This window comes from Lithobates pipiens, unplaced genomic scaffold (genome assembly GCF_037356315.1).
Source record: "Lithobates pipiens isolate NorthernLeopardFrog02 unplaced genomic scaffold, aLitPip1_a1.2 Scaffold_8, whole genome shotgun sequence".
NCBI classification, from domain to species: Eukaryota; Metazoa; Chordata; class Amphibia; order Anura; family Ranidae; genus Lithobates; species Lithobates pipiens.
This window is the reverse complement of record NW_027507903.1, coordinates 551615696-551643130: the sequence shown is the minus strand read 5'-3', so window position 1 is coordinate 551643130 and position 27435 is coordinate 551615696. Positions and strand designations below refer to the sequence as shown.

The 27435-nt window shown below is 43.3% G+C and overlaps 2 protein-coding genes across 12 annotated transcripts in view; both read right to left on the bottom strand.

Moving 5' to 3' along the window:
• LOC143960901 (inositol polyphosphate-5-phosphatase A-like) overlaps positions 1–16348 on the bottom strand; it is a 107039-nt gene extending 90691 nt beyond the window's left edge. Inside the window, exons 1-2 of one of the 11 annotated variants that reach the window (XM_077469899.1) lie at positions 16267–16285; positions 7229–7337 (exon numbers count right to left, since the gene is read on the bottom strand). In XM_077469899.1, coding sequence (XP_077326025.1) covers positions 7229–7285 — 57 coding nt within the window. In that variant the 5' untranslated portion in view covers positions 7286–7337; positions 16267–16285. The other 10 variants (XM_077469903.1, XM_077469901.1, XM_077469900.1 and 7 more) reach the window with 10 other exon arrangements.
• Positions 16349–23910: 7562 nt separating this feature from the next.
• The window catches only part of GPAT4 (glycerol-3-phosphate acyltransferase 4), a 54785-nt gene continuing 51260 nt past the window's right edge, over positions 23911–27435 (bottom strand). Inside the window, exons 12-13 of the mRNA XM_077469892.1 lie at positions 24989–25068; positions 23911–24905 (exon numbers count right to left, since the gene is read on the bottom strand). Of these exons, the coding sequence (XP_077326018.1) occupies positions 24797–24905; positions 24989–25068 (189 nt within the window). The 3' untranslated portion in view covers positions 23911–24796. The remainder of the gene's footprint in view (positions 24906–24988; positions 25069–27435) is intronic.

The window sequence follows — 27435 nt, the reverse complement described above, 5'->3', positions numbered from 1 at the left end:
AAAAAATTATACAGTGTATCCAATTGTGCGAGTGGGAGGAGGAGGGAAAGTTAGTTTAGGGTGAAGGTCTGCTTTAGACCCCTTTCACACTGGAGGCATCTGTAAAGCACCTGAAAAAAGCCTCAGCTGCAATCCCAAGAGCTTTCACACTGGGGCGCTGCACTGGCAGCATGTGAAAAAAGTCCTGCAAGCAGCTTCTTTGCAGCGCTGAACACACCGCTCCTACCCATTGAAATCAATGGGCAGCGCTGCCGAACCACTGCTGCAGTGGCACTTTGTAGGCAGTTTTAACCCTTTTTTGCCCGCTAGCGGGGATTAACCTCCCTGGCAGTATGATTATTTTGGATTTTAGGTGCTGAAAGTGGTACGATTATTTTGCATGAAAAGTTGGCGTTTTTATATTGTAGTCCTGTAATTCTTAGGAATAACTCACTTAAATCTGTCCAAACCAGAGTCTAGCAGACATCCCGGGTATGATAAAGTTTGAAAAATTTAATCATAAATTATAATATAATAAATAACTATAAATAATTATACCAAATAATAATATAACAATAATAAAAATTATTCAATAATGTAATCAAATCAAAAACACTGAAATTTGCTCAGTTGCAGAATTGTCACTGTCATTACTTTTCAGTATTTGATGACGGATCTCCCCACAAATCGATATCGCTCAATTCTGCGAGTGATTCCAATTTATTATCGCTGTTTTCTAGCTGGTCTAAAACCATTTTTCATGTAAAGGGACAGTTTTGGTTGCTATGGACAATCTCCAGTTTCCAGGCATAAAGAACAGTTTTTATAATATAAAACTGCCTGCAGGACACTGGGCAGAAGGGGATGTGAAATAATTACATACAGCAATGTAATCTGTAAGATTACATTATACTGTATGTATACTATGTGTTTAACTTTTTGAATTTGGCGCCAATCTCCGTCCCCGTGCGTCGCAACGCTTGCAGGGCACGGAGATCTGCTCCGTGATAGATCCGGCGGAGGACGAGCCGCTTGTACAGCGGGGGGACATCGCTGGATCCAGGGGAGAAGGTAAGTAATCTCCTCCTGCATTCAGCGATGCGCTCCCGAGTTTGGCTCGGGGTTACCGCTTTTGGTACAAAACTTCCACCCTGAGCCAGACTCGGGAATACCGCCAGGTTTGATTGACAGCAGTGGGAGCCAATCAAGCTACCCGATGAGGAGGGAGACAGCGGCTGGAGCCACTGCTGTCATGCATATCGCTGAATCGGATCAAGCTCAGGTAAAAAAAAAAAGGGGGGGGGTGCTGAGGGGAAGCTGCAGCACAGAAGGTTTTTCACCTTCATGCATAAAATGCATGAAGGTGAAAAACCTTAAGGCTTTAGAACCACTTTAAGGCTGTAATTACACTATGTCCGACCTGCCTTGTAAAACGCCATCACCGCAAAGACATACAGAAAATAACACTGTATTATGTCGCATGTGAACAAGGCCTTAGTGTAACTGCCTGCCATGCAACCCTAGATCAACAGGTTTTGTGTATGTCAAGGGTAAGGTGGAAGTTGAACTTTAAATATTCAAAAATCAAGAACGTTCACATTTTTGCAACGCAAAGGTGAATTTACAGTTCAAAGAGGGTTAGTCATAATTGGGTTAATGCATGAATCTGAATACTCTTAAAGAAGAAAAAATCTTTTTTTATATATCTGCTGGCACACAGCAAGGTATATGCTACTTCCTTCCAGTTTACCGTTTGAGTGAGTGGCAATAGTATAGCTATTGCTATACCTCCTGTGCTCCAGGACCCCAACTACCAGTGTCCTACACAGCATCCATAGAGTTGTTTGTAGTTGTGCTGCCTGTGCTTTCTCTCTCCTTTACCAATCACAGAACACTTTGCATTATGTAAGCCCATTAAAAAAATCCAATGCATTCTGTGAATGGGCAGGGGAGAGGTGGGCAGAGCCGCTGCTGTGTAGCAGAATCATATATCTCCTCTAAGCCCTTGTACACACGGTCGGACATTCTGCCAACCAAATCCGTTGAATTTTGTCCGACGGATTTTGTCCGACGGATTGTGTCCGAAACTGTTGCATACACATGGTCGGACTAAGTTGTCAGAAAATCCGATCGTTCAGAACGTGATGACGTTATTTCGTTACGACGGGACTACGTTCACACTAGTAGCCAATAGCTTTGGTGTAGGAATTTGATCTGAGCATGCGTGGCACTTTGTCCGATCAAAATTCTCGACACATAATCGGAGTATGTCCGATTGGACCAGTTTGTCAGAAAATATTTCCAACAAGTTCGAAAATTGGGTCCGACGGATATTCCGACGGAAACAGTTTGATGCATACCACACACAGTCGGATTATCCGACAAAGCGGTCCGATAGGACACATTCCGTCGGAATCTCCGATCGTGTGTACAAGGGCTAAGAGCACTGGAGTAAAGCAAAAGCTATACCATCAGAGCTCAGTGAAACAGTAAATTATAAACAAAAGAAACTGATACAGGAGGTGGTATATGCCTACTTGCACTTAAAGTGGAACTTCACTCTAAAGCCTCATACACACGATCGGATTTTGCGCAGACAAAACCTCTGACTTTTGTCCTAAGGCGTGTGCCTGGATTTTGTTTTGCAGACAAACGGCGAGGAATTGTTGGCCAATAAACACGAATGTAGTGACGTACTATGTGGTTTTTCAGCTCTTTAGCGCCACCCTTTAGGCTCCTTCTGCTAATTTTATGTTAGTAAAAGTTTGGTGAGTGTTGATTCTCGCTTTTTATTTTGCGCTTTTCAGTTTGTGCTTTTCATTTAATGCTTTTCAGTTAGTTTCTGAACGGCCATTCGTCAACCAGACATGTTGCGGAATCAGAGAAGATAACGTGTAATTTATTATTGGCCTTGGAGTCCCAAACCCACTCCAGGAACAGGAGGAGGATGACTTCTTGGACCAAAAATTGGTTGCTTTATTAATCGTGACCAATGATGTCATATGCCTTTGCTTCGGGAGCTCCAGGAGAATAATCCAAGTGATTTTCCGAATTATCTCCGGATGGCGGACCCCTGCTTTCACCAACTCCTATATTAAGAAGCATGAGGCTTTTTTATTTTTTGGTTGAATAATGATTTGATTTGTTATATTTTCTATATTTAGACACCTTTCACACTGAAACACTGCAAAAACAGGTGCTAAAGTGACGGTCATTTTTGCAGTGCTTTAGCAGCGATTTTCTTAAGTTCACGTGACAATGTGACCTTAAAAAAAAACTAACGAAAAAAGACCCGTTTTGTGTCCCTTTTAAAAACTCTATTAAGGCGCTTTGGAAGTGCGGCCCATTCATTTCAATGGACAGGAGCGTTTTTGAAGCGCTATTTATAGCTCTCCAAATATGCCCCAAAAGATGCTGCTTGCAGGACTTTTTCTACTGTCCTGCAAGCGTACCACCCAGTGTAAAAGCACCCTTTCAAATGAATGGGAGGCAGTTTTAAGGCGCTATTTTTAGCGCTAAAGCACCTGAAAAATGCCTCAGTGTGAAAGGTGTCTTAACTGGAAGTTCTGCTTTATGTCCTCCTCACCCAATCCTCTTTTTCTTTTGGAACGGGGGAATGGGAACCTAGTTTTGGTAGGTACCTTACCCCCATTTCTAGTCAGATTACCTAGGATATTCCACTGGAAATGCGGCACCCCTATTCCTGCTCACAGCTTTATGGAACACGTCACAGCTACCAGCAGACTGGGTGATGACTAGCCTGGGAGACGACGGCACAGGATCATTGGACAGGTGTATGTCCTTTTATTAAAAGTCATCAGCTACATTATTTGTAGCTACTGACTTTTTTATTTTTTATCCTGGAGTTCTTCCTTAAATTACTAGGAATGTGCAGGATTACCTATGAAAGATTTATGTTTAGAACCTTATTTAAATTTATTTGGTTTGAAAGTCAAGAGTCAGAGGTCATCTGATAACACACAGTTTTTAGCATGGATTCAAGCAGTTGATAGAGCAGTAGTTGCCAGGCCTTACTCTTATGCCCCATACACACGGTCGGATTTTCCAACGGAAAATGTGCGATCGGATCATGTTGTCGGAAAATCCAACCGTGTGTGGGCTCCATCTGACTTTTTCCATCGGATTTTCCGACACACAAAGTTTGAGAGCGGAATCTAAAATTTTCCGAAAACAAAATCCGATTGCATAAATTCCGATCACGTTTAGACAATTCCGACAGACAAAGTGCCATGCATGCTCAGAATAAACTAACAGACGAAAGCTATTGGCTACTGGCCCATTTATAGTCTCGACGTACGTGTTTGCCGTCACCTCGTTCAGAACGATCAGAAATGTGCGACCGTGTGTATGCAAGACAAGTTTGGGCCATAATCCGTTGGAACAAATCCCGCGTGTATGGGGCATTAGAGGCAACAGCATCAAAGCCACAACTCAGGCTGGACAAAGTAAGTAATGTTAAAGATTTTTTTGATCTGAAAGGGATCCTTATGCCTATAGCATGTGGTCCCATTCAGAACTGCGGTCTTGCTGGGGATTAAAAGCACCTCCTTTTCTATCTGAACTTCCACCCCATTCTTAAAGCGGTTTTGTACAGAAAATTGCAAGTTCATCTTATTCAAATGGCTTTGGAACATAGATGCAGTTATGACCATTGAAATAAAATAATATGCAGTATTTACCTTTTATTTTTAATGTTTATGCTGACTTCCGGGCTCTCCTCCCGTGGGAGTAGGCGTGTTTATCGGCTTCGCAATGGTCCCTGGGAACTTTTTTAGCTATTTCCCAGGAATCAGTGGGGGACACAGTCATGCCGATCACGTGACGAGGGCATGTCCGAAATTACCATTTTGAAAGTGGGCAAGCAGCTTTATCTGCCATTACCACTATAGCACATGAGGCAAGAGAAAGGAAAACAAAGAGGACACTCAATGAGCATGTGCGAGATGGAGCGGTGGATGCTGGGAGCTCAGCGTCATCGCATCCAGGAAGTAAATGCCTGTGGGCTTCAAACGCCCACAGTGAAAATGGAAACCGCCGGACTGCTTTTTTAAAAGTTTTCCTTAGCAATGAAATCGTCACATTGGGGGTTAAAAAGACACCGATCGTGACTGCAAAGACACCGTAGGAATCACCCACCAGTGACACAGGTAAAAAAAAAAAAAAACGGCAGCGGAATCCCGCTTTAAAACCAAATTATGGGTGTTTCTGTCAGAGGAGGTATAGCCAGCACTGAACCATGCCACCTCTCTAAGATGACTGTTCTTTACTATTATGTAAGGGCAGCAGCCATCGTTCATTCGTAATAGTAAAAGATCACTCAGTTCTGCAGCTCTGTATACCTATCTGTGACTTCTTATACACATTCAGAGCCCGACCCATGGATCACATAGCCCTGCAGCACAGTGTGATGTTTCAATTTTATTAGTGAATGATCAGTGCTGTCAGGACCAATGCCATGTATGAGCACTGATCATTCATAAAAGTGAAAGAGCACTCAACACTGACTGCAGGCCTGTGTAGTCCATTGGATGGGGATATAGGTTTAGATGCAACTGCAGATAATCACACAGAGCCACAGACTGTTTTTTGTGAATGCCAGCACTGGTCTTCCAAGTGTCTCCTGATGCCAGATACTGGAGTTTCCACTCATAAATATGTCACTTATCAAGCAGTATGGTTGAATAGGGGACTGAACTGTCCTACAACAATGCTTATAAAAGGAGAGATGGATTCTAATGGGACCAAGTGCTATATGCAGTTGGTCCCCTAAAGAGTTCAATGAAAGTTTAAGAAGTCTAATGACTTCTTAAATCATAGGGCAAATACATATCTCTCAGGACAGTTGTAATAATTTTCTGATTTTTGCATAAACCCAAGCGTGACTGGTTCCTGTTTAGGTGGACTTATGCTGTCCACATATGTTTCACTCATTCTGCTGCATTCTCCATAAAATAACATAAAAATATTAATCCATCAAGGATACAAAGACTTCACAATCCCTGTGACTGGTGGCAGGTAGACCTAGTTTTTTTTGGCAAAAAAAATGTATTGGCATGAAACCTATCTCACCCCAAAAAATAAATTAATCACAAAAAATAAACCTACCCTACCTTGTATTTTTAAATGTGAGAAACCCAGTCCTCTTCCTCCCACATGACAGCGTTGGTACCTATTGATAGGCATACAGTGCTGTCAGATAGAGAAAAAGTGTGAGCTCCACACAACGTGTACTCTGGACCTAACCCGATAACCATAAACTAAGCCTATTCTCTTATCATCCGAATATGCTATCAGGCTTCTACTTTCACTGTCAAAAAAACACAATGAAATCTGACTCCAAGCGTTTTGTTTCCGGCTTGGGAAGGCTGGTTCAGAGATTTCCCGGCAAATAATCACAATAGGTGAGTGGATAGGTGATTTAAGCATCGAGCAACCTCACAGAATTAAAATATCAGTGCTGAATGGACTGACCCTTTAAGGCTCCATTCACACTTGTAGGACTCCAAAGTCTTTGGTGCAACATTGACGCAACTCTGATGTAACTTTAAATGGGTGCGACTTGGATGTGACTTGTTGTCTTCAATGTCTACATTGTCTACAATGTCGGACCCACTGTTGCATGAAAACCATTCAGGTACAACTTTTGTGGATTACCTTTGAAGTCTATGGCAGTGATTCTCAACCAGGGTTTCGTGGAACCCCAGGGTTCCTCCAGAGGTTGCTAGGGGTTCCTTCAGCATTGGGCAATTTCTGCCTCTCAGATAAGTTCCCACTGACACCATTGAACTTTTTAGCTATCTGTAAGGAGGTAATTCTTCCCAATAACCACAAGTGTATGGATCCTTCTTCCCAATGACCACAAGTGTAAGGACCATCCTTCCCACCGACCATAACACAAATGTATCATGAGTTGTAGATTTCTAATTTTTAGCAGGGGTTCCCCCAAGACCGGACAACTATTTCAATGGTTCCTCTGTGTTGAAAAGGTTGAGAAAGGCTGGTCTATGGCCCTCAAGTTGCATGAAAGTCAGACCAAAGCAGTGCATGAAGTTTTTATATGAATGGATATCATTGGAAAACATGGGGTACGACTTGTCATGCGACTTTAATATCCAAAGCCGTAAGACAAGTCGCACATGTGTGAATGGAGTGTAAAAGCCATAGGATTGAATAATGAGACAAAAACAAGCAACAGCTAGCAAGGACAATATGATGGAGTAAAACTCACCTCATCAGACATAGAGCCAATGTTGGCAGTGATGAGCAGGATTCCCAGGCTCTCCATAATTCAGATCAGTCACTGTGAGGTACAGGCGACACGGAACGAATGAGTCGGGCTACACAGAATGGTAGGAAGACCACAAGGAAGAGGTGACACGGAATGAATGGCTCAGGCTACACCGAATGGCACAGTGATCCACAAGGCACAGGTGACAAAGAATGAATTATACAGAGAAAAGCAATAAATAAATAACAAAGAGATTTAAAACACAGAATGAATGACAGAGTGGGAAATACAGACTATACAATATGACACAAGGACTTAGAGGCTCAGTGCACACAGATATAATGTCACCAAGATAATAAGAAACAGTGACACCAAATTTTGCAGCTAAGATTGGCAGGACCCCCAGAACTATGTAGACCAAGATTAACAATGACCCAACTGAAGCAGAAGGGACTGAGAAAACTAAGGACAGAAGTTCAGAGACATGTGAAAGACGGGGAGATTTATAACCACAGGACACAGGTAAATAGTATGCAAAGTGTCACACATGATGCACATCACAGGCTTCAGGGGGCATTAGGTGTTTTGTATCCAAGGCAGGATATCCCAGTAATTCCGACTTAGGTAACAACCCAATTGACAGACGTGTAGAAATCCCAGGATTGCACTTTTTCTTTATTTATCTCTTGCCGCCTCCTGCCATTCCTTTAATCTCCCACCTTCCTGGCCCAAGGAGTGTCTTGCAGGCTCTACCCTCAGCCCATCCAGGTACATACCTCTCCTGTCACATACCTGTCCCTCCCAGTCACACACATTTCATGCAGCTCAGGTGTTGTCCCCTCCTTTGTGTCCTCCTCAACCTCCCAGTTCTTCTCGCTCCTCTGTTTCGTGTCCTCTTGTTACCTTGTACAGTTCTTCTGTTACTCAGTGTCAAGTTACAACATGGAGGAGAGTGAATTCCTACTCGGCAGGTTTGACTCTTACATAGTTAGGTTGAAAAAAGACAAATGTTCGGGGCTCAGCCAATAAAAAAAACCTGCCAGAGTGATCCCTCCAGTTCTTCTTTCTTCCAGTCACCTTATCAATACTCTTCTGCTGCCTTTACCTAACCAACGCTAGTAAATTACATTGCGATTTCTTCTAGAGCAGACATTTCGGCTCTGCCACATCACCCAGCAGCCCCTGCACCTCGCACTGTCATGTACTTCCTTTCTGCTACTACACAAGGTTGCAGCTGACACTTCTTACTGTCCTTATCTGTACGGAGTAGAAAACAGACAACCAGTGTGCACCAACTCCACACTGTAATCTTCAGACGATCAAAACCTGAGCAAATAGAAAAACATCAGGAAACTCTCCTACATACCGCCATACCGCCTAGCTTTCTCAAATAGCAACGGACATGTTAAAGTGGCAAAGCTATTATGTAAAATACATTTTCCATAACCCTGTTCATAGTTTCCATCATTCAAACCAGTGAAGTGTTCATTCACAAAAGACACATTCTGATGCACTTACAGACAGCAGCAAACAAAAAAAACTTTAAAGTACTATATAAAAAACCTAATTAAATATACATTTTGGTTTCCAGTATATCTCAAGTGAAAACTTTTTTTTTTTTTTTTGGATACAGAAGAGAATGGTTGCAGTGGAGCTGATTTTGGAATATACACAAGATTACCAAAAGTATTGGGACACCTGCCTTTACACGCACACGAACATGAACTTTACTGGCATCCCAGCCTTAGTCTGTAGGGTTCATACTGAGTTGGCCCACCCTTTCCAGCTATAACAGCTTCAACTATTTGGCCTCTTTCACATGAACGATCCGTTCAGGTCCGCCTGTCAGTTTTTTAGGTGGACCTGAACGGACGCTCCATAGACCTCATAGTTGGATGTCAGCGGTGACATGTCCACTGACATCCGACCCGCTCCGGTCCAAAAAGGTGTGATGGAGGAAAAACCTACTTTTACATCCGTCTGAGGATCGGAACGGGTGACGACGGACTCTACGGTCCGTCCTCATCCGATCACCCATAGGGGAGAGCGGCGCTCTGACAGGTCCCTCCCTGCGCAGTGTGCAGAGACGGACCTGTCATCTGCCTGCTCAGCGGGGACTGATGGAGCGATCCCCCACTGAGCAGAGCAGGCTCCATACACGGACACGTCTGTGTGAAAGAGCCCTTCCTGGGAAGACTGTACACAAGGTTTAGTAGTGTGTCTATGGGAATGTTTAACCATTCTTCCAGAAGCGCATTTGTGAGGTCAGGCACTGATGTGGACTAGAAGGCCTGGCTTCGCAGTCTCTGCTCTGATTCCTCCCAAAGGTGCTCTATCAGGTTGAGGTCCGGAATCTGTGCAGGCCAGTTCCTCCACCACAAACTCGCTCATCCATGTCTTTATGGACATTGCTTTGTACACTGGTGCGCGATCGTGTTGGAACAGGAAGGGGCCATCCTCAAACTGTTCCCACAAAGTTGGGAGCATGAAATTGTCCAAAATGTCTTGGCATGCTGACACCTTAAGAGTTCCCTTGACTGGAGCTAAGGGGCCAAGCCCAACCCCTGAAAAATAACCCCACACTATAATCCCCCTCCACTAAATGATTTGGACCAGTGCAAATAGCAAGGTTCATAAAGACATGGATGAGCGAGTTTGGGGTGGAGGAAGTTCCTGACCCCAGCCCGATAGAACACCTTTGGGATGAATTAGAGCGGAGACTGCGAGCCAGACCTTCTTGTCCAACATCAGTGTCTGACCTCACAAATGCGCTTCTGGAAGAATGGTCAAATGGTGAAAATGAATCCCCTGCTGATTTTGTACGTTTGCCCACTGACAAAGAAATGATCAGTCTATAATTTCATTGAAGGTTTATTTTAACAGTGAGAGACAGAACAATATATATAAGTATTTGACCCATAAGCAAAACATGACTTAGTACTTGGTGGCAAAACCCTTGTTGGCAATCACAGAGGTCAAACGTTTCTTGCAGTTGGCCACCAGGTTGGCACACATCTCAGGAGGGATTTTGTCCCATTCCTCTTTGCAGATCCTCTCCAAGTCATTAAAGTGGTTGTAAATACTCAGGGACAATTTTCACCTACAGGTAAGCCTAGATTAAGGCTTACCTGTAGGTGCTTGCAATATCTCCTCTACCTACATCATGGTTTAGGAGATATTTGCAAAAAAAAAAAACTGTACAGATGTCTACGGTGCATGCGCACCGTAGACAACGCCGCAGGCGCACTGAGTGTGCTATTTCCGAGGGCGATTGTGATGTCATCGCGGCTCTGGCCAATTACAGTGCTGGAGCCGTGAAACCCGGAAGTAACTCCCGGGAGAGATGTCGCTGGCCAGAGGGGGAGACAAGGATTGCCGCGGGGGCTTCGCTCTCAAGGTAAGTAATTCATAATGAGCTAGTATGCTATGCATACTAGCTCATTATGCCTTTATCTTGCAGGGTGTATATTTTTTCTTTTTTCAGAGGATTTACTTCGTCTTTAAGGTTTCGAGGCTGATGTTTGGTAACTCAAGCCTTCAGGTCCCTCCATGTATTTTCGATGGGATTAAGGTCTGGAGACTGGCTAGGCCACTCCATGACCTAATGTGTTTCTTCTTGAGCCACTCCTTTGTTGCCTTGGCCGTTTCTTTCTTTCATGCTGGAATACCCATCCACAACCCATTTTCAATGCCCTGGCTGAGGGAAAGAGATTCTCACCCAAGATTTGATGATACATGGCCCCGTCCATCATCCCTTTGATGTCGTGAAGGTATCCTGTCCCTTTTGCAGAAAAACACCTCTAAAGCATAATGTTTCCACCTCCATGTTTGACAGTGGGGATGGTGTTCTTGGGGCAGCATTCCTCCTCCTTCAAACACAGCGAGTTGAGTTGATGTCAAAGAGCTTGATTTTGGTCTCATATGACCGCAACACTTTCACCCAGTTCTCCTCTGACTCATTCAGATGTTCATTAGCAAACTTCAGACAGGCCTGTACATGTGCTTTCTTGAGCAGGGGGACCTTATAGGCGCTGCAGGATTTCAGTCCTTCATGGCGTAGTGTGTAACCAAATTTTCCTTGGGTGATTATGGTCCCAGCCTTGAGATCATTGACAAGATTCTCCCGTGTAGTTCTGGGCTGATTCCTTACCGTCCTCATGATCATTGAAACTCCATGAGGGGAGATCTTGCATGGAGCCCCAGACTGAGGGAGATTGAAAGTTATTTTGTGTTTCTTCCATTTGCGAATAATCGCACCAACTGCTGTCACCCTCTCACCAAGCTGCTAAACGATGGTCTTGTAGCCCATTCCAGCCTGATGTAAGTCTACACTCTTGTCCCTGACATCCTTGGACAGCTCTTTGGTCTTGGTCATGGTGGAGAGATTGGAATCTGATTGATTGCTTCTGTGGACAGGTGTCTTTTATACAGGTAATACGCTGAGATTAGGAGCACTCCTTTAAGAGTGCTCCTAATCTTAGCTTGTTATCTGTAGAGAAGACACCTGGGAGCCAGAACCCTTGCTGATAAGATAGGGGATCAAATACTTATTTCACTCATTAACATGCAAATCAATTTATAACTTTTTTGAAATGTGTTTTTTTCTGGATAGTTTTGTTGTTATTTTGTCACTGTTAAAATAAACCTACCATTAAAATTATAGACTGATTATTTCTTTGTCAGTGGGCAAATGTACAAAATCAGCAGGGGATCAAATACTTTTTTCCCCTCACTGTAGGGGGAGTACCCTGTGACATTGTTCTCTGTACTATTACAGGCATGTACAACTGCTGAAATATTCCAGCTCCAATGCTGCTTCTTCTCCTCAAGGAGCATCCTGAGCTTATCTAACACAGTGTGATTAAATCATTCGGACTGAGAGTCTCCATCCAGGTGGTAATGAGTTGTTTTGGGCTTCTGAATGACTAATAGGTCTAACAGTCTCTTAATGAGTCTTAATGAGTCTACTCTCAAAGTCTCTCCCTTGGTCAGAGTGAATACATTGAGGCAAGCACCTGGGCATACCGAGATAAGTGGTCAGTCACCACCAGAAATTCCCTGTCCAATCAAATCAGATTCCAGACACAGAAAGCCAATGCACACCAATATTATTGATCCTTGACTTTGAACATGGCCCATTGGGCTCTGATGGATACAATCTTCCTCTGTATGCATCTCATGGAAGAGTGATAGTATCCTTTAATTTCGACCTGTATGCAGGGACAATAGAAGCGCTCTCTAATTTGTTTTTAAAGATCATTTGGGCCCTAAGTGACTATGATTATCACGCAGGGCAGCCAACACAGTCTCTGTATGCTTTCTTGGCAAGAACAGTTGCCACCTATTTTCAGGCTAATCTAAAGGCCCTTTTAGTAGACCAACCTGTCTTGTAAATTGCAGCTGATCCCATTCTTTGTTAACTAGGCCTGCTTCTTTTGGAGCGTGTCAGCAGCAGATCTGGACATTACTCTCCAGAGCCTTTTAATGTTATATCACAGATCTAGTCCTTTCTTAAGTCTTTCTTTGAAAGCTTGGGTAGGCCTTCATCCCTTACTTAGGAAAGGCCACAGTACTATTTGGGGACACCTGCAACTGAGATTCCAATGGCTTCCGCCCATGTCGCTTCTCTAGCCTGATGCTCTACTCCTTAACACAAGGCTTGTATCCCTTTCCATGTCCACTCTTCAGTGGAAGTCCCCGAGTTATAGGGTCTCCTTGATAGGGTATCAGCATCTCTGTTCCTGACCCCTGGAAGGTACTTTAGACTAAAGTGGAATCTCAATAGGGCTGCCAACCACATATGCCTGGTGGAATCCAGCTTGGCTGTGGTAAGTATATTTGTGAGCGGGTTATTGTAAATGTTGATCACAGTCTGCACCATACAAGTAATTTTGCAGTTTATCCACCACTGCCCACTTCGGGGGAAAAGAACTCCAGCTTGTGAGTGGAATAGTTCTTCTAAGCGGGGTCAAGGCTTCTGCTAACATAGGCAATAGGCCACAGGTGTCCATCATCTGTTTGGTACAACACCCTGCCTAGCCCATCTCGACTGGTATCGATATGTAGTTTGTAAGGTTTGGTTAGATTAGCAAAGGAAAGAACAGGGGCATTCCTTAAAGAGGGATTCCACCCAAAAAAAAAAATATTAAAAGCCAGCAGCTATAAATACTACAGCTGCTGACTTTTAATAAATGGACACTCACCTGTCCCGGGTTCCAGCGATGCCGGCAGCCGAGGCCGATCGATCGCTCGGCTCTCGGCTGCTGCAGTCACCATTCTAGGTGAGGGAATCAGGAAGTGAAGCGAATTGGCTTCACTTCCCGGTTCCCTACTGCGCATGCGCAAGCCGCGCCGCGCAATAGGAAATCTCTGCGCTGTCACTGGGACCCGTGTGTCTCAGCAGACAGCGCGGCAGGGCAGGAAATGGCGTAGACTCCCACGGGAGTCTATGCCCGGAAGTGGGTGAAAATACCTGTCTTTGACAGGTATCTCCACCCCCCTCCCCCCTGAAAGGTGTCAATTGTGACACCGGAGGGGGGAGGGATCCGATCAGCGGAGGTTCCACTTTAGGGTGGAATCCCGCTTTAAGCTCTTCAGCTGACAGAAGGCTTGCTCACACTGATCACTCCACAGGTCTTGGATTGACTCTCGAGACTTGCTGGGTCCTCTAGTTTGTTTGATTGGTTTTGGTCTGGGTCATCGTTCTCATCCTCTTTCTTCAACAGCTCATTGAGGGGCCAAGCTATCTTAACGAACCCCTTGAATAATCTTTGACAGTATGAGAAGCACACCAGGAATGACCTAAGCTCAGTCACATTGGTAGGTCTTGGCCAGGAGGTGAAAGCTTCCAGTTTCATGGGGTCATTGGTCACTCTCTCAGCTGAGACAACATGTCTCAGGTAAGTGACAGACGGCTGGTAGAACTGACACTGACTTAGGGATAACTTTAAAGTGGATGTTGGTTCACTCTATGACATAGCGGTCTGTTATTTAAATACATATATAAAAGAAGGAAAAAAATATGTATGGCATACTTATATCTGCAACTTGACTTCTCCTGGCAAAGTAAAATAAGTTACTTAAAAAAATATAACATCCCAAAAAATATTGTAGCAGTCCCTGATTATCACGGTCAGCCACAGGGTGGTGCTGGTACTGCATGAGTTTCCATTGTTGTCTCACACACTCTCTTCTTTTAAGAAGAGGGGACTGAACTTCCAGTCCCAGTTTGCCTGCATAGCAAGAGCCTATTTACACTTGCATCAAAATATGGCATTTAACCTGAGTTTTTGAAAATGTAATTATGGACGGCAGGCAGATGATAGTTCCGCCCCTCTATTCATAGAAGTCATAGCATGTCTTCTATGAATGGCAATGCTGGGTGGGCCGTTGTCAGGCTCTTTTGATGAGAGCATTATAACAGCCTGTTAGTTGTATTAACCCCTGTACATTTCTCTTTAAATCTACCCTAAACTATGTGATTATAGGGTTCTGCCTGATTGGATGCAAACTAAATGATAAGTTCACCTTTTAAGAAAAAATAATAAATGCACATTTTTGCAGAAAGAAAATGTACATGTATTGTTTTTTTTCCTGCAATAAACTGGAAAGCATTGCATCCCTTATCAGTGGATCAGGAGTGACAGGCTTCTGCAGACAAGCCCTGCAGCTTTCAGTCGCTATCTCTGATACTGGCTGACTGCTTACAAGCTGCAGGGCTTGTGAATAAACTATGAAAGCACTCATCTCATCAGTACCCTCGCAGTCCAATCAGAACTACAAGCCATCAGCTGCGGTGGTTGACAGTAGTTGTAGTGTATTCATTCACATGAAACGGTGAATGAATGACATGGCCACGTGGGTGGAGTCTTGCACAGCCACGCTGTTTTTGAATTGTGACAGCGGGTGCAGGGAGGGAATTCCCCGCAGCTGTCACATTGAGATGGGGAGGAGAGGCTACAGGAGCTGGAACATGTTACATGTTTCACCCTAAATACAGGTGGAACATGTAACGTGGTCCTAAAAATGGAACTTATCCTTTAAAAGTATTGTTTAGGTTTGTGCCCATATAATCTTTTAAAGATTACATAAAATTTGTACAAATTATATAGTGTATGGCCAGCTTTAATATCATACAAATATATAATAAAATGACAGAACGTTAAATACATATAACTTTGCATTTTTATCAAAAAGGTAACAAAATAATTTGAAAATTAAAGGTGAACTTTACCCATAACAACTGGAAAAAAATATTGTTCTTTAGCAACATTAGGAACATACATTCCACATGAATAATAATGCTACCAAAATTAGTGGGTGCTGTAAATTGCCTCCAGAATTGCTCCAGTTTTTTCTTTCCGGAGGCTGCCATTTTGCTGAAGCCTAGAGCCCCTGAGCAGCAGTAAATCTTTAAAAGGCTTTCAGCAGATCGGCCTCTAGTGGCTCTGATTTTCAGCACAATGCTGCATGTGCAGAGCGGGGTGAGACAGTGTAATAGTGGATTTTAATCAGAATCGCCACTTATTTTTAATGTTTTACAATATTTCAATTTTTGGACTAAAGTCGCATGACATGAAAAAGCCAGTTAGGTAAGGGCTCGTCTCTCCATCGAAAGCTGGCCATACACTAGTATTTTTTTTTAAATTTCAGCCCACTGGCTGATCAAAAAAAAAAAAAAAACTGAATTCCTCCCTCCCCACCCAGGAAGATGTATTCTGACAGCGACACTCGCTGCTCTCAGATTACACTGATCTGAGACTGCAGCTGCTGATAAACACATTTTTCCAACAAGTCCCTTCAAGAGAAAATCGGTCAAATAATTGGCTTCTGTTAAGCAGAGACAACCACACATGGAACGAAATTTGCCCAGTATTTACTGAAGCAGTTGAATACTGATCTGTCAATGGCTAGCTTAAGAGAGCTCTATTCTACATGTGTATTGTGCTAGAACTACTGTATGTCCTGCTTCCTAAGTCTTACACACACGCCAACATAAACGAGAAGGTAAAGGTAACATTTAAAGAGACCATACGTACCTTCATCTTCTGTAAGACACCATGGTCTACAACTTCCTGCCTTTTAAATAATTTTTTTTCCATCTGCTGAAATTTTGTACAAAGGTATGGGGGCTGGGAAGTGTTATTTGTAAGAGCATGACTGCATTTCCTGTCCATTTAATGGCAGGAAGGAGTTAACCAGAGACTGCCCGCTGCTGTTTATAGATCTAAAGAATGCAGAGATAGAAATGCCTAAAAAAAAAAAAAAAAAAAAAAAAAAACAGCAAGTTTACATTTATAAATGATTGTTAAAAACACATCTGGACTTGCTAGTTAAAGTATAACTAAAGCTAAAACTTTTTTTTATTTTTTGGAAAGAATGGAATATCTTTTAGGTTTTAACGATCGTCTCCCTGCTGGGGAGATTCACTCTCTTTTTTTAATCACTGGCACAGAAAAGTTTACATTTGTTACCAGAACAGAAATAGAGGGAAAATCTTCCCTTTCGCTTTGGGGAAATTTCTCTTCACTTCCTGCTGTGTCTCTAAGACAGAAGGTGGCGCAGACAGCAAAAACAAAGCCTGACAGAGCATTTAAACATTCCCTATTGTATCCAAAACAAAAAGGTGTTTAAGGTTTAAATACATTTTAATGCCTGTGTGTGATTGTTTTACTAACACTAGATACCCTAAGGCAGGAGTCAGCAAGGGCCAGATTCAATGTATGTAAATGCATGGAGGGCCACATTCACCTACTAATAATTGAAGATAATTTGGACCCCTTTACATTACACAGCCCCGCACCTCTGGACCCCTTTACATTACACAGCCCCCGCACCTCTGGACCACTTTACATTACACAGCCCCCGCACCTCTGGACCGCTTTACATTACACAGCCCTGCACCTCTGGACCACTTTACATTACACAGCCCCCGCACCTCTGGACCACTTTACATTACACAGCCCCCGCACCTCTGGACCGCTTTACATTACACAGCCCCGCACCTCTAGACCCCTTTACATTACACAGCCCCCGCACCTCTGGACCCCTTTACACTACACAGCATCGCACCTCTGGACCCCTTAACATTACACAGCCTCGCACCTCTGGACTCCTTTATATTACACATCCCCCCTGCACATCACATAGCCCCCCCATGTTATGACTTTAAAATTGCGCACACTCGTGGAGTAGCGAGAGACTACGGTACCTAAAATCTCCATAGACGGTGTTTTATAAATGTCTGCAGGTTACCTGTTTAGAGTTACAGAGGAGGTCTTTTGCTACAATAATTGCTCTCGGTCTAACGATCTTGGTGATACATCACGTGTGGTTTGAACAATGTTTACATTTGCGACTTACATATGCGTTCGCTTCGGCGTGCGAGCATGGAGGGATGGAGCGCTTTAAAAAAAATGTTTCCTTATTTTTTTTTATTTTTTTACACCTTTAAAAAAAATTCGAATATTTATTGCTGTTAGAAGGAATGTAATTGTGACAGTAAAAGGCAGTGACAGGTACTCTTAATGGATGGATCTAGAGTCTCTATAAGACCTCAGATCCCTCCTTTGCACATAAAAGCATCAAAAACTGATGCTTGAATACTGACTTTTTTTTTTTTATTTGGCGCCTTTAAGTCTTCTGTAAACCAGAAGTGACGCCATGTTACTCGATCTGAGACCCGATCGAAGCCATAGTTCAGGTTTCCGGCCAGCCAGCAGACGTGCTGGTTGGTTGCTCAAGCCTCCCATTGGGACAGGAGAGCCCAGAGAACCACAGAAGGGGGTGGAGATCCCCTCCCTCTGCTTGGGATAACAGCCAAGTGGCTTAGCCACATCGGTCATTATCCCAAGATAGCCGACCGGGGTTAAAATGTCCATGGGCTGGGTGCACACAAATTCATCACGTGCACTAATTCATCACGTGCACTAATGGGCCAGACATTTAGTGGCGGGGGGCTGGGTGCATCCCGTGGGCCATAGGTTGCTGACCCCTACCCTAAGGTATGCATGACCAATTCAAGCTCTACTGTCCTCGGGCTTACCTGTAGGTACACTAAATATTTACTAAACATGCACAGTTTAGGAAATATTTACATTAGTATCAGACGGTGGCATCACCTTCGCATGCGCACTGCCCTCAATGGACATTGAGAAAGCTGTGCCACGACCGTGACTCCCGCGCACATGACGTTATCACTGAAGGAACACCGGATGAAGATGGAAGTGGAGGGCACACATAATATCAACCAAAAAATCCAGAAAACACTATAAAAGGATTATAAATTGAGTTGCAGTTCAGTGAGTAAAATAAGTATTTGATCCCCTACCAACTAAAAATAATTCTGGCTCCCACAGACTACAGTGTGTGCTCATGTGGTACACAGATCAGTCCCGTCAATTTAATTTAATGACAGCTGTTTTTTTGTATAAGAGACACCTGTCCACAGAATCTCTTTCTTCCATTCAAACCTCTCCATCATCGGCAAGACCAAAGAGTTATCAAAGGACATAAGAGACAAGTTTATAGACCTGCAATCTGGAATGGGCTACAAGACCATCAGCAAGAAGCTTTATGAGAAGGAGAAAAAAAAAAAGAAGAAATAAAAAATAACCATCAATCGCCCTTGGTCTGAAGCTCCATGCAAGATTTCGCCTTTTGGGGTAAAAATGAGAAAAATTAGGGATCAGCCCAAAACTACATGAGAGGAGCTTGTGAATAATCTCATGGCAGTTGGGACCACACACAGCAAACAAGCCATTGGTAACATAATATATCACAATTGATTGAAATCTTGCAACACCCGCAAGGTCCCACTCCTTAAGAAGGCACATGTACAGGCTCGCCTGAAGTTTGCCAATGAACATCTAAGGCCCCCTTCACACTGAGGCATTTTTCAGGCACTACAACGCTAAAAATAGCACCTGAAATAAACGGCTCCTTTTACTCCAGTGTTGCCTCACGCCAGAGGGCTTTCACACTGGAGCGGTGCGCTAGCAGGACGGTAACAGCATCTTTGGAGTAGTGAAGGAGCGGTTTATTCACCGCTCCTACCCATTGAAATCAATGGGGCAGCGCAGCTATACCACCGGCAAAGCGCCGCTATAGCGGCCCTTTGCTGGCAGTTTTAACCCTTTTTAGGCCGCTAGCAGGTGTTAAAACCGCCCCGCTAGCGGCCGAATACCGCCGTAAAACTACGGTAAAGCTGCGCTAAAAAAAAGCCCCAGTGTGAAAGGGGCCTAAATGATTCAGAGAATTTGGGAGAAAGCCTTGTCAGATGAGACCAGAATTGAGCTCTTTGGTATTAGCTTGATTCAACATGATTGGAGGCTCTCCACAGGGTCCCGGCTTTTGATTGGATAGAGCCCGAGTCCAGCGTTCGTGTCTGTGGATGCAAATGCTGGACCCGGGAGTGCGCGCACAAGGTAACCCCTTCAGGAGCGCGCTTCTCCTAGGGGGATATCTGATGAAGGGAGGAGCCGCCAGGAGGGGCCCCAGAAGAGGAAGATCAGGGCCACTCTGTAAAACGAGCTGCACAGTGGAGGTATGATATGTTTGTTAAATTAAAAAAACTAAATAATGATCCTTTACAATCACTTTAAGGTCATGGAGTGGCCTAGCCAGTCTCCAGACCTTAAAGGGGTTGTAAAGGTTCGTGTTTTTTTTCACCTTAATGCATCTTACGATCACTGGCCACCCAGTTTTACTTACCTGAGCCCTGAAAAGTCTCATGTCGCGAACAAGCTCTTCCTTTGCTCGGTCTTCTCGGCTCTTCATTGGATAGATTGATAGCTGCACAGCCATTGGTTTGCGCTGCATCAATCAGCTCCAATGATGCAAGGGCCAGGGGGCGTTGACGAATTTTGTAGTCGGCGGCTATGGACACCAAATACAGGATTCGGGAGAGCGCTTCCCAGAGGGGGTTATCAGAAGCAGGGAGGAGCCAAGACAGCCACCGAGGGACCCCAGAAGACGAGGATCGGGCCACTCAGTGAAAAAGGAGCTGCACAGTGGAGGCAAGTATGACATGTTTGTTTTTTTTATATTCGAACCTTTAGTGTCACTTTAATCATATAAAAAAAATTATGGAGGGTGCTGAAACTTCTAGGCTGCGACCTAAGGATTTAGAGAAGATCTGTAAAGAAGAGTGGACCAAAATCCCTCCTGAGATGTGTGCAAATCTGGTAACCAACTACAAGAAACATCTCACCTCTGTGCTTGCCAACAAGGGTTTCTCCACCAAGTATTAAGTATTTTTTTTTGCTTAGGGATCAAATACTTATTTTACTTACTGAACTGCAACTCAATTTATAACATTTGTATTATGTGTTTTTTCTGTATTTTTTGTTGATATTGTCTCTATCATTTAAAATACACCTATTATAAATTATAGACCCTTCATTTCTTCGTAAGTGGGCAAACTTACAAAATCTGCAGGGGATCAAATAATTATTTTCCCCACTGTATGTGATGCATACTAGCACATTATGCTCTTTATTTGCAGTTTTCTTATTTTTTGTGGTTAACTACTTCTTCAAAGTATAACTAAAGCCAAACTGTTTTTATTTATTTTTTATATTTGCATAGAGTTCAGAGGGATTAGAACCCATCAGGTTTTTATTGCTGTCTGTGCCCGTTAGAAAAGTTCTGGTGACACGGCACCCCGGTTGAAAAACACTGCCCTAAACATAACATTGAATGCATTTTGTTATATTTGTTTAGCAAGTTAAAAATATACCAGTTGATCTTGCCAAATACTGTATTTTGTGAGCACAGTGAGTTACCAACTACGTTGATCTCAGCTATCTCTGAGGACTACAGAACCATAGCTCAATGTTATGGAAAATAGGAAAGGGTGGGGCTTTGTAGTCAAATCTTGTTGCTGCTGTTTTAATACAGAAAAGCGAATGAGCACTGCTACCCAAAGTCTGGAAATTGTGGTTCTAAAGCCCCATACACACTATCAGTTTTTCTGCTGAGTTTTTCCTTCAGATTTACCAAAACCATATAATATGAGGCAGAACCTTAGGAGTTTCCATTTGTATGCAATCAGGCAGGCCCTTGTACTACATGGTTTTGGTAAACCTGAAGACAAAAATCAGAAGAAAATCTGATGTATGTCTGTGTATGGGGCATAACAGAACCACCAGTTGAAAATGAAGGGGAAAAAAACCTGAAAAGTAGGACTGCCACCACAGAGGTCCAGTAAGCTGCAACTGAAGAAGAAAAGCGAGAATCATTTTGCATATCTTAGCCATGTTTTGTTTTTAATGCTCTGCAATTTGTCTTTGCATAAAAAACTCACCCAATACCCGTTAACTCATATAAAGAGAAAAAAAGACTTCATTTATGTACATAAAGTTTTAATCATGATATTTAGTAAAGTCATAAAGACACTTTTCTAGTGGTAGGTCCCTTTATAACTGCCAGGTATGGAACAGCTAGAGCAAGTAACTGGTCACTGGTAAAGCGATTACTCCAGTGTGCAAGCCTGATGGTAGTAATGCTTGATGGGTAAAGCACTTCCTTAAAGTGCACATGCTCTGTTACTGTATTCTGAACTCCAGCACTGCTTAGTCTGAACAGTCAATTTCTTTACATACATCAATGCTCTGGAAAAAGCTTTAATCGGTGCTCTCCTTGGAAGGGACATATACGGAGGCTTAGCAGTCACATATCCACAAAAAAACTAAAGGTAAAAATGTTTGCTAGGTCTAGGATGCAGAAGAGGCTGGATTACTTACCAGATTTCCCCACTCCAGCAGGCTCCATCGATACATACGGCCCATACCCCATGTTTTCCTTTACAAGCTCGCCTACAACACAGGATAGTCCTGCACTCAGACCAGATCTTCCAGAAGAGGAGTGCTGGAGCAGGGAGTAGCGCAAGTAACAACTTTTTCTGCAACCCCCCTAGGACTTAAAGCAGAACTAAAAGCACTATACTTGCCTCCTCTTTAACCTTCCAAAGTCCGCAAGGGGTCCCATTCACAGGAGTCAGTCATCCCAGCACACAGGCTATGGAAGCTGAACTGCAAAATGTGCAAGCTATTCACTTTAACATATACTGAAGGCAAAAGGGAGTCCAACCTGGTACTATCAAGGTGTAACTAATAAAGTGGCCGGAGAGTGTATATATAAAAGGTTTGAAAAACTTAAAGTGAAACTAAAGGGTTAAATACCTGTCGAATGGTCCCTGGCCAGCATCTTCCCCTGTGTACCAGTTTTTGGCCATCTTCATTGGCCAGCATGGGATGACTTCACTCCTGCGCATGTGCGAGTGCTGGTCATTCCAGCACACAGGGATCGGGTCGGCTGCTGCAACGTGCAGCTTCGTTTACTGTCCTGTAAGCAGACAGGTAGTTGTAGTTTATTGCAGAAGAGACATTGCATGTCTCTTCTGGAATAAAAAGTCTGACTGGTCACAGTAGGTAGCAGCAGAACTTCAGTTTAAAGTGACACTAAAGCTGCTTTCACACTAGGGCGTTGGCGGTAAAGAGTCACTATTTTTAGCGGCACTTTACCGTCGTTTTAGCTGTGCTATTCGGCTGACAGCGGGGCACTTTTGCCCTCCGCTAGCAGCCGGAAAAGGGTTAAAACCACCCACAAAGCATAGCTGCAACAGCGCTGCCCATTGAAATCAATGGGCAGGGGCACTTTAGGAGCGGTGTGTACACCACTCCTACAGCGCTGCAAATATGCTGCTTGCAGGACTTTTTTCTCCGTCCTGCAAGCGCACCGCTCCAGTGTGAAAGCATTCAAGCTTTCACAATAGAATGAGAGGAGAGGCGCTTTACAGGTGCTATGCAGGCGCTATTTGTAGCGCTGTAGCGCCTCAGTGTGAAAGCAGTCTAAACTTACTTTTTTTTTATATCAATTGTTTTAAATTTTTAAGTAGATCATGGCTGTTTGTGTGTTTATTTTTGTCCTGTGAAGGCTCCCTATCCCCCAATGATGCACCTTACAGCTAATAGTGTAGAGTGAACAGTGCTGTTATCTATGGTTACATGATCTGGTCTATGTGTACTACAATTCACATACAGCTAAATGAGCCTGCATGTAGTGGTGTAGTCCATCTCTGGGCAAGCAGGAAAAGGATGGCCGTGTTCATATACACAAGGGGGGCCTGGAAAATAAACGTAGCCACTCTAGAGCAGGAAGTCTAAGAATAGCAGAAAAATGCTTACATTTGAGAGATGAGAGAAAGTAAGAAAGAGCTAAGAGGTACATTCTACATATATTTAAATATATTGCATTTATTTGATAAAAGTTTAGTGTCACTTGAACATTTTCTGTTTTCACTCTGCTGCTAAATACAGCTACTTGGTTTGCATGAGCAGTGCAAATGCTGACGTAAACCTGTCAGCAACAAGATATGGATGGAGCTGTTGCCAACTTTTTAAGACATTTTTTTTTTTAAAGATGAATGGAGACGGCCATTGCTGACCTCACCTTTTAAAAATACTAGTTTCCAGTTTGCGTGGTGATTCAAGAGCATCAGTACTTTGAGTCTGTGATCTCAAACAAGTACAGTATGTAGTTCTGATTTCACCAACCTTCCTGTTCCAAGTCAGTATTTAAGGTTCCATAAGTACCTAAAGTAATGTTAAAAGAAATCATTAACGACTCACATCAGTGTAAACATATTATTATTCAGATGATGCACCAAAAGAGGCCAAAACTGTTTTTTGCCAAGATGTTTATTTCATCGAGTTATAAAAACAAAATGGGCTGTGGCCAGTGGCCCATGCAGGACAGCGTGTAACAGATAAAAAGGGAGGCACATGTCTGATTCAGTATGGAATAGGAGAGGGTCTCAAACATTGTGCCTTCATTAACCCCCATTTTTGGCTCGTTGAAGACCGCCACTTGTCTGCCTGCAAATGCAGAGTTGGAGGTCATTTAAAAGCAGCAAATGGAAAAAAACAAACTAGGAAATCCTAAACTGGGTATGTCTGTCTGGGGAAAAAGAACGTTGGTTTTCAGAGGTCCAAGCATTGCTGGCTTTGTATGAATTCCTGCAGGTGATTGGGGCCCGTAACCTGATCTGATGGAAGCTATACAGACTAAACAGCTTGAACCAGAGGTCTGTCCTGTCTAGTCTTTGGTAGAGCCAACCTTGATATCAGATATCTGGTTATCAGCAGCAGTGTATAGTTTAGAAATTGTAACATACGTTCTGTATGACCTTTCAAAATTTATAGGGCAAGTTCTGTGGATCTGTAACATTCAAAAGACATTCTGGCCAAATGTGGATTTGCAAACACGAGATTATCATCACACATCTCATTAGGTGGGTGCATGGTTCTACAACAGTCACTATTCCTGAACTTGTGAGCCTGTAGTACAGGTCCAGTGGTGGCAGCTACTTGTCCTTAGGACTTGCTGCATGCCATGGCTCTCACAGTATATGTTCCTCAAGTATAAAGAAATCCAGAGTGGCTCCATGTTCTGGTGTTCCCTCACTTCCTGCTCCATGGCTTATATTCCTGGGGCTCAGAGTCTTCTTCCTATGGATTTGGAGCAGTGGCTTGGCTTAGGTCAGAGCTCGCTCCCCCGTTCTGGGTTTCAGGAGCGACTCCGGTTCTCCTGGTTTCCAGAGATGATGCGGCTGTACAATTTCTGCTGCTCTTCCTTGAACGCGTCCTTGACCTTCTCTCGTTTTAGTCCTCCATCCCTGCAGAAGAACAGAGAATCAGCAATGTGATACAAAGATAAATGTGTGTCTGATGTAAAGGAAAACAAGCAATCCAGGCTTACCAAAGCAGATCAACAAGTCCCCCTTGCCGAGCAATGGCAGACTTCACTCGGTTTGCAAATTGTACCGCATCTTCATCCTCCTGTAAATTGTAGATAAGACATGGTGTTCATACATAAACTTATGAATAAAGGTTTGAGGCAATAACATAAATAACTGGCTGCTAAGGATGTAATACTCTGTGGGGAAAGGGAAGAGCAATAAAAATAATACAAGGATACACAAATTTTGAGATGCACTATTTAGAGGGGGACGTGAGAAAATATTATGTAGTATATAGGATACACGTATGTAAAGCTGAGGGAAAAAAGGGAAAGAAAGAATTTTTTTGGTATTACTATATATGTATATTTCTTCACTTTTTTCTTTCTTTTCTTTCTTTTTGTTTTTCTTGGTTAAAACCACCCAATGTGTGGGGAAGAAAGGGGGAAGGTCTTCTTTTTTCCCCTTTTTTTTTTCGGCATTAATATATTCATACACTTTCTTCACCGTTTTTTCTGCTATTTTCAAAACTGCCCAATTTTTAGGTTATTAAGCAGTGATGCAGGGGAAAAGAATTAGGATAGTATCGTGGAATGTGCGGGGCCTGGGAGATCCGACCAAAAGAAAAGTGGTTTTGTCAGCTTTAGAGGGCAAAGGACCCAGATTATTATGCCTCCAGGAGACCCACTTAACGGGCGATACGATTCGGTGCCTACAAGGTCGGAAATTCCAGACCCAGTTCCATTCCATATTCTCAACCTATGCAAGAGGGGTTAGCATCCTTGTTGACAGGGCGGTTCGTTTCTCTTGCTATAATAGCTGTATAGATGTAGAGGGTAGGTATATTTTTTTATATTGTCAAATTGAAAGTAATCCCTACGGGATAGCCAACATATATGTCCCTCCTCCATCTAAATTGGAGATTTTATACAAGCTATTAGCCTTTGTAATAGATAAACCTGATATCCCGGTGATAGCAGTAGGGGACTTTAATGAAGTCTTGGATAAATCCTTGGATAGGTTCCCAACTGGAAAAACACCAACGGTGAAAGATGAAACGAGGTTAGCTCGTTTCCTACTTGAAGCTGGCCTATGCGATGCATGGCGCACTCGGTACCCGGGGGAGCGACAATACTCCTGTTACTCCGCAACTTTTTCTACATTATCAAGACTTGATATGGCTCTGGTTAATAACAGTGCGATGTTACGAGTGGATGAGGTAGAATATGGCCCGAGAGGAGTCTCGGTCCATTCCCCCCTAATATTGACACTTTGTGTAGGTAAGAAACAATATTCTGGCCAATGGAAAATGGACCCCGTATGGTTGGAATTAATGAAGGATACAGATCGGGTGACAACCATGTTAAAGGAGTTCATTGATGTTAATATGGGTACAGCATCAGTGGGGGTCATCTGGGACTCTCTAAAGGCCTTTTTAAGAGGTCTTTTTATTCAGCAAATCGCTAGAAGCAGGGCCGAGATGAAAAAACAGGAAGAGGAAGCCATCAAGGCGGTATTAGAGACAGAAAGACAGTATATTATGAATCCGAATCCTACTACACAGAAGGCTTGGCTGGATAAACAGCAAGAATTTAAGACAATTATTAGGTATAAGGTGGACAATAGACGTATACTGCAGAAGCAAGCAAATTTCGGGGAGGGAGAAAGAGTGGGGCGAATGCTGTCACTCTTGGTTAAAGTAAATACGGCATCCTCAGCGGTAATATCAATTAGAACCCTAGAGGGAGAGATTACTTCTGAACCATCCATTATCAATAACATATTTTATCATTACTATAGCTCACTATATAAATCCCAAGGGGGAAGTGAAGGGGGAGCTATGGCGGCCTTTTTGGGGAATCTGAATATGCCAACAGTAATAGCAGAAGACTTAGCAGTTTTGGAGGCCCCAATTACTATGGAGGAACTCCAAAGAGCGGTGGCAGAGATGCCCAACTCAAAAGCACCAGGACCCGATGGTTTACCAACCGAGGTCTATAAGAGATACGGGGAGGTCCTGCTCCCACAATTATTGGAGACATTGAAGCAGTCCTTGCAGTGTGGAGCCTTGCCTTCCTCGATGTTGGAAGCCACGATAGTGGTGATTCCTAAAGAGGATAAAGACCTAATGGACCCTGCCTCATATCGTCCGATCTCGCTTTTGGGGTCGGATGTTAAAATATTAGCAAAGGTGCTCGCAACACGCCTAAAAAGAATTGTCCACAAGCTCATTCACCCTGATCAATCAGGTTTTATCCCGAATAGATCTACTAGTATCAATATCCGTAGACTGTTTTTGAATGCCCAGATTCCAGTAGATAATGGAGGCTCCAGAGCAGTTTTGACTCTGGATGCAGCCAAAGCATTCGACAGCCTTGAATGGGAATATCTATTCAAAGTGCTTATCAGATTTGGGTTCGGACCAAATTTCCTTAAATGGATAAAACTGCTTTATACAGACCCAAGA